At 38.2% G+C, this 13,841-nt stretch overlaps 1 protein-coding gene across 2 annotated transcripts in view; it reads right to left on the reverse strand.

Moving 5' to 3' along the window:
* LOC129833154 (noelin-2-like) overlaps positions 1-13,841 on the reverse strand; it is a 118,564-nt gene that overhangs the window by 4,675 nt on the left and 100,048 nt on the right. For both annotated transcript variants that reach the window (XM_055897495.1, XM_055897494.1), the window contains exons 3-5: positions 3,852-4,007; positions 2,139-2,358; positions 843-949 (exon numbers count right to left, since the gene is read on the reverse strand). In XM_055897495.1, the coding sequence (XP_055753470.1) occupies positions 843-949; positions 2,139-2,358; positions 3,852-4,007 (483 nt within the window). The remainder of the gene's footprint in view (positions 1-842; positions 950-2,138; positions 2,359-3,851; positions 4,008-13,841) is intronic.

Genomic DNA, 13,841 nt, shown 5'->3' on the forward strand with positions numbered 1-13,841 from the left:
TATCCTCTCCTCTCTCCCTGTCCTCCTATCCTCTCCTCTCCACTCTACACCAGAGGGTCTTGTTAACGTGCGACCACATGTCATCTCCAATTAGGAAAACCCATTACTATATCATCTGTGTCCAGGCTCACAGCCTTGTCTCAGTCTCTGCTGCTCTGCTGCTCGGCTGGCAGTCACACTGCTGGTAATTACCCAGGTGATTGGAGAAGCTTCTGCTTAAACAACTCGTTCATTTCTTCCCCCATGACAGAATGATTCATCAGCAGGCGTACTGTGGCTGTGACGGGATGGGACAGGAGGGAGGGAGGGAGAGAGAGAGAGGAGGGAGGAGGGAGGGCTGCCATCCATCAGTGACTCAGCTCTCAGTGACTCTCAGGAGTCTGACAGACTGTAGGCAAAATAGTCTGTCACCAAAGTAGTATTACAGCATACAACCCCCTGTGAGGGTCCTGTGGAGCTGTAGTCTAAGCCATGTGATACACTCTGTTTTGGGGGTCAGGGGTCAGTGTGTGTGGTTTGGTTTTTACTATCCTCACAAGGATATTAAAACAAGGACAATTCTGAGTGGGGACATTTTGCCGGTCCCCACAAGGAAAAGGGCTTTTTTAGGCTTAAGGATTAGGTTTAGGGTTACAATTAGGGTTATAATTAGGGTTAGGGTTAGGTTTAGTTTTAGGGTTTGGGTTAGGGGTTAAGGTAAGGGTTAAGGTTAGGTTAAGGGTTGGGGTTAGGGTTAGGAGTTAGAGTAAATAGGATTTTGAATGGGAATCAATGTTTTGGTCCCTACAAGGGTAGTAAAACCAACGTGTGGGTTTGTGCATGCGTTCATGTGGAAAACTTACCCGGTTGTCTGAACTAGGGATCATGGTGTCAGTCATCCAGGAGCCGAATCTTGACCCTGACGCACGGATGGTGATGGGGTTACTGACGCCGGTCAATTTCCCACAGCCTGCGACACACACACACACACACACACACACACACACACACACACACACACACACACACACACACACACACACACACACACACACACACACACACACACACACACAGAATATCGTGAAATATTAAACAGCTAAAGGCAACATTTCAGCTGCAATCCCTTTTTCAGGCCATTACTGGATCATTTATCTGGGCATCTCTAGGCCATTACTGGATCATTTATCCGGGCATCTCTAGGCCATTACTGGATCATTTATCCGGGCATCTCTAGGCCATTACTGGATCATTTATCTGGGCATCTATAGGCCATTACTGGATCATTTATCCGGGCATCTCTAGGCCATTACTGGATCATTTATCTGGGCATCTCTAGGCCATTACTGGATCATTTATCTGGGCATCTCTAGGCCATTACTGGATCATTTTTCCGGGCATCTCTAGGCCATTACTGGATCATTTTTCCGGGCATCTCTAGGCCATTACTGGATCATTTATCTGGGCATCTCTAGGCCATTACTGGATCATTTATCTGGGCATCTCTAGGCCATTACTGGATCATTTATCTGGGCATCTCTAGGCCATTACTGGATCATTTATCTGGGCATCTCTAGGCCATTACTGGATCATTTATCTGGGCATCTCTAGGCCATTACTGGATCATTTATCTGGGCATCTATAGGCCATTACTGGATCATTTATCCAGCTTAACACTGAACCTGAACATCACTAGAATATTGACCATTAATAGCCTGCGTCTCAGCTACTGTAGCTACATTTCACACTGCTCTTAGTGATAGTACTCTGGTGGAAAGGTGGCATCCTATGAACTCTGGTTTTTACAAGTGTTTTCAGAGAGCACTGCTTGACTATTCATTGAGAAAAACAGTACGTCCTTTATTCTAAATCCAACAGCATGTCAGGTTGTGAAAAAATACGTTTAGTATGATCATATTCCAAATGATCTGTATTAGGTTTTTCTTACATTGCCTAGTCAATGGGAATAGCCCTCACAGTATTATGTACACGAAGACTACCTCTAACCAGCCGTAGTAGAGTCCATGACAAGCCAGAAGACATTCAATGCTGTTAGGATGTCAGCATTTTTCTATCAGTATACTGTCATCCTGGATCTTCACCTTTATGGATATTTATGGGTCTCCACAGATACCCCCCCCCCCCTCCGCTCTCCTCACCCAGTTTCTGCATGCAGGAGTGGAGCCTGGTCTCCAGCAGCAGGACCCTGTGTCTCAGCTCCTCGTAGTCGTAGGCTCCCATCTCCTCCTGGATGGCCATGAGCACCAGCGACAGGTTCCTCACCTCCTCCCTCACCCGGCTGATCTGACGGGCATCCGTCTTGTACTGCTCCAACACCGGCAGCAGGGGGAGCAGCTGGGTCACCTTGTTCTTCAACTCCTGCGGGTTGGATGGAGAGAGGGAGAGAGGGGTGACAAAGAGGAAAATTAGATTAGAAAAACAGTAGGAAGAGGAGTGAGAGAGAGGAGCCACACACATAGCAAACAGAAGGGCAGATGTGTGTGTGCTGGTACTGACTGCATTCCAATGTCAGAACTAGTTACCGTTCTCATGACGAATCCCCAAATGTGTTTTCATACACACTGTTGATCCTGGACTCTATTGTTTCATTCTCCAATGCATTCTTCCTCATCCGGGGACCTAGGCCATCTATCCTATCCTCAGCTCCACATCTATGACTGATCTGCTGTCAGGGAGGTAGTGGGGCTGATTTCTCATGGGCCAGTGGTGTATTGATGAAGGGGCAGCAGGAGAGGAAAGGTAGCCTGAGGTAGCGTGCTATGGTGCGTCAATGCAGTCCTGTGCTGTGAGGCTGGTAGGAGCAGCAGGCACATCAATAAAACTAGTCCACCACAGGGGGGGCTGTTTTCTCCTTGTTAAGGTTTATCGCAAATCTGGTGATGGATCAGCTCTCAGCCCCACAGCGCCACATTATAAATCTCATTTTCCCCCGTTCGCCCCGCAAAAATTCCCTCTCGTTAATCTCCCGTGCCCTGCCATCGGCGACGTTGAGCTCCCCACATTCGTCAGGCTGTCTCACAGAAAGTCAAATGCAGCTTTTACACTTATGCATTTATTTTCTGGACCCATTGGATTGTGAATGAGTATTTATTCACATTTGGAAAGCTATTGGAATTTGCATGACTTGGCATATGCTAGTGATATTAAGATGTGTTGATGAATGGGGGGGGGGGGGGGGTTCGTAAACATTGCAGTAACTTTAATAATAAAACGTGTTGAGAGAGAAACACCGTAAGGCCATTCCCCAGGCTCATCCCTGTTGCCGTGCAGAGTCCCAGCAGTAAATCAGGCTTTATGCATGAGGCATTTATCAAAGCATCTTTTAATCAAACCATTTTATGGTTCATCTAATATCCGCAGAGTGTAAGAAACTTGTGAAAAGGCCTGCTGACAGCAAGACAGAAACGCAGTCTGATAATGGAGCCTGAGATTCCGCTTGTAGGAAGATAAGGATTAGATAAATGTGAATATATATGGCTGTTAACTGAGAACAGGCAGAGAGAGAGAGAGAGAGAGAGAGAGAGAGAGAGAGAGAGAGACACTTGCGCTTGGTCGTGGGGTTTTAATAATGCAGGTGCATTTGATGGTGCTCAAATTGCCTCCTGTACATGACTCAATTACACTGAAATAGCAGATGAAGATAACCTATGTGAGTGTTAGTGTGTCTTTATGTGTTGTGATGTAGAGGAGGCTGTAGTAAGTATACGTTATAAAGCCTGTGCTAGAGTCCAGGATGTTCCTATAGAAAGTTCTTATCAGAAAGTTCACATACATAGTTTAGAAATATGCTTCAGGTAGAAACCTGTGTGATTGATTTTCAGTACAGATGAATGGACACATGCACGCGTTACCTGTAAGCTCTTGGGGTTGAGGCTTCGGGGGTTGTCTGAGGCAGTCTTCAGCTTGACGTCTACAGCCTTCATCAGGCTCTCTGTGTTCCTCACATACTGAAGGTCCCTGTTGGTCCGCAGGTCCAGCAACTCCATGGACTGGGTGATGTTCTGGACCTGTCAGTCAAACACACACATGCTGTTTAGATGCACAGACAGACAGACAGACAGACAGATAGATACAGAAGCCCCGTTTATACCTGGTTCTAACTTGAGTCCCTTGTCCTGATCTTGTCCACATTCCCGATTGTGCCCACATGTTTTGACAGGTGTAGACACTCAAAAGATACAGATCATCCTGCCCAACTCCAGAGGTAGTCAGACGCACATTGTGTCTGGATATCTTACTAGCGTAGACCGATCTGTACAAAGAAACCATTTAAATCATCATTATTCCTCCCTCTAAAATCATTGAGAGGTGGCACCATTGACCGATTACATCAATATGTGTCTTACAATAAATAAATGTTATTTTGAAGGAATAGCTGTGAAATCATTTGCATAAATGAAGGGACCAGGAACTCTTGTGACAATGCAGACGGATAACAGACACATTATAATACCATGTGTAGATACATTTCTGGACATGTGGGCACAATCAGTATGTGGACAAGATCAGGACGGACCCAAGTTGGCACCATGTATAAACGGGGCTAGAGTCAGACACACAGACTCACAGACAGACACTCAGTCAGACACACACAAAATGACATGTTTATTCAGTGGCCTGTGTTTTCCGTTTTATTAAAAAGACTGTGCTGTGCCGTACTCCCAACAGCACTTTGCCTTCACTTCCTCTTATCAGAAGTTAGCGGTGTCTTCCTCCTCTCACCACCAGCTGTCCAGCCCACCCACTGGGACATCCTCCCACTGGAACCACCCACTCACTATACACTCTGCTACTGATCTATTCCACCCACACACTACACCCACTCTCCCACACACATAGTGGCCAGGGTTCAACTGGCCAAACCTTATGTAACTAATTAACAGAATGAAATATTCATTTGTGTATTAATGTATGTACATTAATTATTATGGAGTTTGTAGTTCATTCAATTTGTGTATTAAAGTATGTACTGTACATGAATTACCCTATATATACAAAAGTATGATTAGTGGATTTGGTTATTTCAGCCACACCTGAGCACAGAGCCATGCAATCTCCACAGACAAACATTGGCAGTGGAATTGCCTTACTGAAGAGCTCAGTGACTTTCAACATGGCACCGTCATAGAATGCCATCTTTCCAACAAGCCAGTTCGTCAAATTTCTGTCCTGCTAGAGCCATTCAACTGTAAGTGGGCCAGCAGCATACCACCCTGCATACCACTGCTGGCTTGCTTCTGAAGCTAAGCAGGGTTGGTCCTGGTCAGTCCCTGGATGGGAGACCAGATGCTGCTGGAAGTGGTGTTGGAGGGCCAGCAGGAGGCACTCTTATCTCTGGTCTAAAACATATCCCAATCCCCCAGGGAGGCGATTGGGGACACTGCCCTGTGTAGGGTGCCGTCTTTCGGATGGGACGTTAAACGGGTGTCCTGACTCTCTGAGGTCATTAAAGATCCCATGGTGCTTATTGTAAGAGTATGGGTGTTAACCCCGGCGTCCTACCTAAATTCCCAATCTGGCCCTCAAACCATCATGGTCACCTAATAATCCCCAGTTTACAATTGTCTCATTCACCCCCCTCCTCTCCCCTGTAACTATTCCCCAGGTCGTTGCTGTAAATGAGAATGTGTTCTCAGTCAACTTACCTGGTAAAATAACAGATAAATAAAAGTGCTGTTATTGTGAAGTGGAAACGTCTAGGAGCATAAAATCGCCTGTCCTTGGTTGCAACACTCACTACCGAGTTCCAAACTGCCTCTGGGAGCAACATCAGCACAATAACTGTTTGTCAGGGGGCTTCATGAAATGGGTTTCCATGGCCGAACAGCTGCACACAAGCCTAAGATCACCTGTTCTCTGGAGTGATGCTTCACCATCTGGTAGTCCGACGGACAAATCTGGGTTTGGCGAATGCTACCTGCCCCAATGCATACTGCCAACTGTAAAGTTTGGTGGAGGAGGAATAGTGATCTGGAGCTTTTTTCCATGGTAGCATTTCATGGTAGCTAGGCCCCTTAGTTCCAGTGAAGGGAAATCTTAATGCTAGAACATACAGTGACATTCTAGAATCTAGACGATTTTATGCTTCCAACTTTGTGGTAACAGTTTGGGGAAGACCCTTTCCTGTTTCAGCATGACAATTCCCCCGTGCATAAAGCAAGGTCCATAAAGAAATGGTTTGTCGAGATCGGTGTGGAAGAACTTGACTGCACTGCACAGAGCCCTGACCTCAAACCCCTCGAACACCTTTGGGATGAAATGGAATACCGACTGCGAGCCAGGCCTAATCGCCCAACATCAGTGCCCGACCTCACTAATGCTCTTGTGGTTGAATGGAAGCAAGTCCCTGCAACAATGTCCAACATCCATTGAAAGCCTTCCCAGAATAGTGGAGGCTGTTATAGCAGCAAAGGGGAGACCAAATCCATATTAATGCCCATGATTTTGGAATGAGATATTCAATGAGCAGGTGTTCACATACTTTTGGTCATGTAGTGTGTATTATGAAGCCTCCGGTTGTGTGTGACTGTGTGTAGACACACTGTGTCCTGGCAGGTGTGACAGACAGGTAGCTCCATCCCCAGAGAGGCTTTGAGGTAACACTAACATTAGCTAACGCTAACCACAGACTGCTAGCTAGTTCCGTATTCCTTCTCCTGGCTGGTTTAGATACATGTTCTAGTCCAATCTGCTTCTGCTGTCTGGCGGTCCAGCACAGTGAGTCATGCTGCTCCATATCTCTTCCTTACCACACCGAGGGAGGTGATAAATGCCGTTTAAATGTCTGTCTGTTTCAATGTCTGTCTGTTTCAATGTCTGTCTGTTAAATCTTAGTCTGTTAAAATGTTAGTCTGTTTAAATGTCTGTCTGTTAAATCTTAGTCTGTTAAAATGTTAGTCTGTTTAAATGTCTGTCTGTTTAAATGTTAGTCTGTTTAAATGTTAGTCTGTTTAAATGTATGTCTGTTTAAATGTTAGTCTGTTTAAATGTTAGTCTGTTTAAATGTCTGTCTGTTTAAATGTTAGTCTGTTTAAATGTATGTCTGTTTAAACGTTAGTCTGTCTGTCTGTCTGTTTAAATGTCTGTCTGTTTAAATGTTAGTCTGTCTGTCTGTCTGTTTAAATGTCTGTCTGTTTTAATGTCTGTCTGTTTAAATGTTAGTCTGTCTGTCTGTCTGTCTGTTTAAATGTCTGTCTGTTTAAATGTCTGTCTGTTTAAATGTTAGTCTGTTTAAATGTTAGTCTGTTTAAATCTTAGTCTGTTAAAATGTTAGTCTGTTTAAATGTTAGTCTGTTTAAATGTCTGTCTGTTTAAATGTTAGTCTGTTTAAATGTTAGTCTGTTTAAATGTTAGTCTGTTTAAACGTTAGTCTGTTTAAATGTTAGTCTGTTTAAATGTTAGTCTGTTTAAATGTTAGTCTGTTTAAACGTTAGTCTGTCTGTCTGTCTGTTTAAATGTCTGTCTGTTTAAATGTTAGTCTGTCTGTCTGTCTGTTTAAATGTCTGTCTGTTTAAATGTCTGTCTGTTTAAATGTTAGTCTGTCTGTCTGTCTGTCTGTTTAAATGTTAGTCTGTTTAAATGTTAGTCTGTCTGTCTGTCTGTTTAAATGTCTGTCTGTTTAAATGTCTGTCTGTTTAAATGTTAGTCTGTTTAAATGTTAGTCTGTTTAAATGTTAGTCTGTTTAAATGTTAGTCTGTTTAAATCTTAGTCTGTTAAAATGTTAGTCTGTTTAAATGTTAGTCTGTTTAAATGTTAGTCTGTTTAAATGTTAGTCTGTTTAAATGTTAGTCTGTTTAAATGTATGTCTGTCTGTCTGTTTAAATGTTAGTCTGTCTGTCTGTCTGTCTGTCTGTTTAAATGTCTGTCTGTTATTAAAATGTTATTCTGTTTAAATGTTAGTCTGTTTAAATGTTAGTCTGTTTAAATGTTAGTCTGTTTAAATGTTAGTCTGTTTAAATGTATGTCTGTCTGTCTGTTTAAATGTTAGTCTGTCTGTCTGTCTGTCTGTCTGTCTGTTTAAATGTCTGTCTGTTATTAAAATGTTATTCTGTTTAAATGTTAGTCTGTTTAAATGTTAGTCTGTTTAAATGTTAGTCTGTTTAAATGTTAGTCTGTTTAAATGTTAGTCTGTTTAAATGTTAGTCTGTTTAAACGTTAGTCTGTTTAAATGTATGTCTGTTTAAATGTTAGTCTGTTTAAACGTTAGTCTGTTTAAATGTCTGTCTGTTTAAATGTTAGTCTGTTTAAATGTTAGTCTGTTTAAATGTTAGTCTGTTTAAATGTTAGTCTGTTTAAATGTTAGTCTGTTTAAATGTTAGTCTGTCTGTCTGTCTGTCTGTCTGTCTGTTTAAATGTTAGTCTGTTTAAATGTATGTCTGTTTAAATGTTAGTCTGTTTAAATGTTAGTCTGTTTAAATGTCTGTCTGTTTAAATGTTAGTCTGTTTAAACGTTAGTCTGTTTAAATGTATGTCTGTTTAAATGTTAGTCTGTTTAAACGTTAGTCTGTTTAAATGTCTGTCTGTTTAAATGTTAGTCTGTTTAAATGTTAGTCTGTTTAAATGTTAGTCTGTTTAAATGTTAGTCTGTTTAAATGTTAGTCTGTCTGTCTGTCTGTCTGTCTGTCTGTTTAAATGTTAGTCTGTTTAAATGTTAGTCTGTTTAAATGTTAGTCTGTTTAAATGTTAGTCTGTTTAAATGTTAGTCTGTTTAAATGTTAGTCTGTTTAAATGTCTGTCTGTTTAAACGTTAGTCTGTCTGTCTGTCTGTTTAAATGTCTGTCTGTTTAAATGTTAGTCTGTCTGTCTGTCTGTCTGTTTAAATGTCTGTCTGTTTAAATGTCTGTCTGTTTAAATGTTAGTCTGTTTAAATGTTAGTCTGTTTAAATGTTAGTCTGTTTAAATGTTAGTCTGTTTAAATGTTAGTCTGTTTAAATGTTAGTCTGTCTGTCTGTCTGTCTGTCTGTCTGTCTGTCTGTCTGTTTAAATGTTAGTCTGTTTAAATGTTAGTCTGTTTAAATGTTAGTCTGTTTAAATGTATGTCTGTTTAAATGTTAGTCTGTTTAAATGTTAGTCTGTTTAAATGTTAGTCTGTTTAAATGTCTGTCTGTTTAAATGTTAGTCTGTTTAAATGTTAGTCTGTTTAAATGTCTGTCTGTTTAAATGTCTGTCTGTTTAAATGTCTGTCTGTTTAAATGTTAGTCTGTTTAAATGTTAGTCTGTTTAAATGTTAGTCTGTCTGTCTGTCTGTTTAAATGTTAGTCTGTTTAAATGTTAGTCTGTTTAAATGTTAGTCTGTCTGTCTGTCTGTTTAAATGTTAGTCTGTCTGTCTGTCTGTCTGTCTGTCTATCTGTCTGTCTGTCTGTCTGTCTGTCTGTCTGTCTGTTTAAATGTTAGTCTGTTTAAATGTTAGTCTGTTTAAATGTTAGTCTGTTTAAATGTCTGTCTGTTTAAATGTTAGTCTGTTTAAATGTTAGTCTGTTTAAATGTTAGTCTGTTTAAATGTTAGTCTGTTTAAATGTTAGTCTGTTTAAATGTTAGTCTGTTAAAATGTTATTCTGTTTAAATGTTAGTCTGTCTGTCTGTCTGTTTAAATGTTAGTCTGTTTAAATGTCTGTCTGTTTAAATGTTAGTCTGTTTAAATGTTAGTCTGTTTAAATGTCTGTCTGTTTAAATGTTAGTCTGTTTAAATGTCTGTCTGTTTAAATGTTAGTCTGTTTAAATGTTAGTCTGTTTAAATGTTAGTCTGTTTAAATGTTAGTCTGTCTGTCTTTCTGTCTGTCTGTCAGTCTGTCTGTCTGTCTGTCTGTCTGTCTGTCTGTCTGTTTAAATGTTAGTCTGTTTAAATGTTAGTCTGTTTAAATGTTAGTCTGTTTAAATGTATGTCTGTTTAAATGTTAGTCTGTTTAAATGTCTGTCTGTTTAAATGTCTGTCTGTTTAAATGTTAGTCTGTTTAAATGTTAGTCTGTTTAAATGTCTGTCTGTTTAAATGTTAGTCTGTTTAAATGTTAGTCTGTTTAAATGTCTGTCTGTTTAAATGTCTGTCTGTTTAAATGTCTGTCTGTTTAAATGTTAGTCTGTTTAAATGTTAGTCTGTCTGTCTGTCTGTCTGTCTGTCTGTCTGTCTGTCTGTCTGTCTGTTTAAATGTCTGTCTGTTTAAATGTTAGTCTGTCTGTCTGTCTGTTTAAATGTCTGTCTGTTTAAATGTCTGTCTGTTTAAATGTTAGTCTGTTTAAATGTTAGTCTGTTTAAATGTTAGTCTGTTTAAATGTTAGTCTGTTTAAATGTTAGTCTGTCTGTCTGTCTGTCTGTCTGTCTGTCTGTCTGTTTAAATGTTAGTCTGTTTAAATGTTAGTCTGTTTAAATGTTAGTCTGTCTGTCTGTCTGTTTAAATGTTAGTCTGTTTAAATGTTAGTCTGTCTGTCTGTCTGTTTAAATGTCTGTCTGTTTAAATGTTAGTCTGTTTAAATGTCTGTCTGTTTAAATGTTAGTCTGTTTAAATGTGAGTCTGTTTAAATGTTAGTCTGTTTAAATGTTAGTCTGTTTAAATGTTAGTCTGTTTAAATGTCTGTCTGTTTAAATGTTAGTCTGTTTAAATGTTAGTCTGTTTAAATGTTAGTCTGTTTAAATGTCTGTCTGTTTAAATGTCTGTCTGTTTAAATGTTAGTCTGTTTAAATGTCTGTCGGTTTAAATGTCTGTCTGTTTAAATGTTAGTCTGTTTAAATGTTAGTCTGTTTAAATGTTAGTCTGTTTAAATGTTAGTCTGTTTAAATGTCTGTCTGTTTAAATGTTAGTCTGTTTAAATGTTAGTCTGTCTGTCTGTCTGTCTGTCTGTCTGTCTGTCTGTCTGTTTAAATGTTAGTCTGTTTAAATGTTAGTCTGTTTAAATGTTAGTCTGTCTGTCTGTCTGTTTAAATGTTAGTCTGTTTAAATGTTAGTCTGTCTGTCTGTCTGTTTAAATGTCTGTCTGTTTAAATGTCTGTCTGTTTAAATGTTAGTCTGTTTAAATGTTAGTCTGTTTAAATGTTAGTCTGTTTAAATGTTAGTCTGTTTAAATGTCTGTCTGTTTAAATGTTAGTCTGTTTAAATGTTAGTCTGTCTGTCTGTCTGTTTAAATGTTAGTCTGTCTGTCTGTCTGTCTGTCTGTCTGTCTGTTTAAATGTCTGTCTGTTTAAATGTTAGTCTGTTTAAATGTTAGTCTGTTTAAATGTTAGTCTGTTTAAATGTTAGTCTGTTTAAATGTTAGTCTGTTTAAATGTCTGTCTGTTTAAATGTTAGTCTGTTTAAATGTTAGTCTGTTTAAATGTTAGTCTGTTTAAATGTTAGTCTGTTTAAATGTTAGTCTGTTTAAATGTTAGTCTGTTTAAATGTTAGTCTGTTTAAATGTTAGTCTGTTTAAATGTTAGTCTGTTAAAATGTTAGTCTGTCTGTCTGTCTGTCTGTTTAAATGTTAGTCTGTTTAAATGTTAGTCTGTTTAAATGTTAGTCTGTTTAAATGTTAGTCTGTTTAAATGTCTGTCTGTTTAAATGTTAGTCTGTTTAAATGTTAGTCTGTTTAAATGTTAGTCTGTCTGTCTGTCTGTCTGTCTGTCTGTCTGTCTGTCTGTCTGTCTGTCTGTCTGTCTGTTTAAATGTTAGTCTGTTTAAATGTTAGTCTGTTTAAATGTTAGTCTGTTTAAATGTATGTCTGTTTAAATGTTAGTCTGTTTAAATGTCTGTCTGTTTAAATGTTAGTCTGTTTAAATGTTAGTCTGTTTAAATGTTAGTCTGTTTAAATGTCTGTCTGTTTAAATGTTAGTCTGTTTAAATGTTAGTCTGTTTAAATGTCTGTCTGTTTAAATGTCTGTCTGTTTAAATGTCTGTCTGTTTAAATGTTAGTCTGTTTAAATGTTAGTCTGTTTAAATGTTAGTCTGTCTGTCTGTCTGTTTAAATGTTAGTCTGTTTAAATGTTAGTCTGTTTAAATGTTAGTCTGTCTGTCTGTCTGTTTAAATGTTAGTCTGTCTGTCTGTCTGTCTGTCTGTCTGTCTGTTTAAATGTTAGTCTGTTTAAATGTTAGTCTGTTTAAATGTTAGTCTGTTTAAATGTCTGTCTGTTTAAATGTTAGTCTGTTTAAATGTTAGTCTGTTTAAATGTTAGTCTGTTTAAATGTTAGTCTGTTTAAATGTTAGTCTGTTTAAATGTTAGTCTGTTAAAATGTTATTCTGTTTAAATGTTAGTCTGTCTGTCTGTCTGTTTAAATGTTAGTCTGTTTAAATGTCTGTCTGTTTAAATGTTAGTCTGTTTAAATGTTAGTCTGTTTAAATGTCTGTCTGTTTAAATGTTAGTCTGTTTAAATGTCTGTCTGTTTAAATGTTAGTCTGTTTAAATGTTAGTCTGTTTAAATGTTAGTCTGTTTAAATGTTAGTCTGTCTGTCTGTCTGTCTGTCTGTCTGTCTGTCTGTCTGTCTGTCTGTCTGTTTAAATGTTAGTCTGTTTAAATGTTAGTCTGTTTAAATGTTAGTCTGTTTAAATGTATGTCTGTTTAAATGTTAGTCTGTTTAAATGTCTGTCTGTTTAAATGTTAGTCTGTTTAAATGTTAGTCTGTTTAAATGTTAGTCTGTTTAAATGTCTGTCTGTTTAAATGTTAGTCTGTTTAAATGTTAGTCTGTTTAAATGTCTGTCTGTTTAAATGTCTGTCTGTTTAAATGTCTGTCTGTTTAAATGTTAGTCTGTTTAAATGTTAGTCTGTTTAAATGTTAGTCTGTCTGTCTGTCTGTCTGTCTGTCTGTCTGTCTGTCTGTTTAAATGTCTGTCTGTTTAAATGTTAGTCTGTCTGTCTGTCTGTTTAAATGTCTGTCTGTTTAAATGTCTGTCTGTTTAAATGTTAGTCTGTTTAAATGTTAGTCTGTTTAAATGTTAGTCTGTTTAAATGTTAGTCTGTTTAAATGTTAGTCTGTCTGTCTGTCTGTCTGTCTGTCTGTCTGTCTGTCTGTTTAAATGTTAGTCTGTTTAAATGTTAGTCTGTTTAAATGTTAGTCTGTCTGTCTGTCTGTTTAAATGTTAGTCTGTTTAAATGTTAGTCTGTTTAAATGTTAGTCTGTTTAAATGTTAGTCTGTTTAAATGTCTGTCTGTTTAAATGTTAGTCTGTTTAAATGTTAGTCTGTCTGTCTGTCTGTTTAAATGTTAGTCTGTCTGTCTGTCTGTCTGTCTGTCTGTTTAAATGTCTGTCTGTTTAAATGTTAGTCTGTTTAAATGTTAGTCTGTTTAAATGTTAGTCTGTTTAAATGTTAGTCTGTTTAAATGTCTGTCTGTTTAAATGTTAGTCTGTTTAAATGTTAGTCTGTTAAAATGTTAGTCTGTCTGTCTGTCTGTCTGTTTAAATGTTAGTCTGTTTAAATGTTAGTCTGTTTAAATGTTAGTCTGTTTAAATGTTAGTCTGTCTGTCTGTCTGTTTAAATGTTAGTCTGTCTGTCTGTCTGTCTGTCTGTCTGTCTGTCTGTCTGTCTGTCTGTCTGTCTGTTTATTAACATAAACGTGTTTAGCATCTCCAGGCCTCCACGCATACAAGCTGCATACAAGCCGCTGATGCGCGCCTTTGGAACATAAAAGTCTAATAAATACAATTAATCTACACCATCACAATAAATCCATTATTATTTTAGGCAGGGCTAAAGGAACACTATGATATGAAGAAAATGTATTTCAGAAGAACTGAAAATGAGTTGGCCTACTGTATGTTATCTTGCTGTGCGTCCATGACATAGACTGTAGCCATGACATAGACTGTAGGCTAGTTCATTTAGCAGACAAGATATGCTTATACAGTTGAAGTCGGAAGTTTACACCTTAGCCAAACA

Source organism: Salvelinus fontinalis, chromosome 34 (genome assembly GCF_029448725.1).
Source record: "Salvelinus fontinalis isolate EN_2023a chromosome 34, ASM2944872v1, whole genome shotgun sequence".
NCBI classification, from domain to species: Eukaryota; Metazoa; Chordata; class Actinopteri; order Salmoniformes; family Salmonidae; genus Salvelinus; species Salvelinus fontinalis.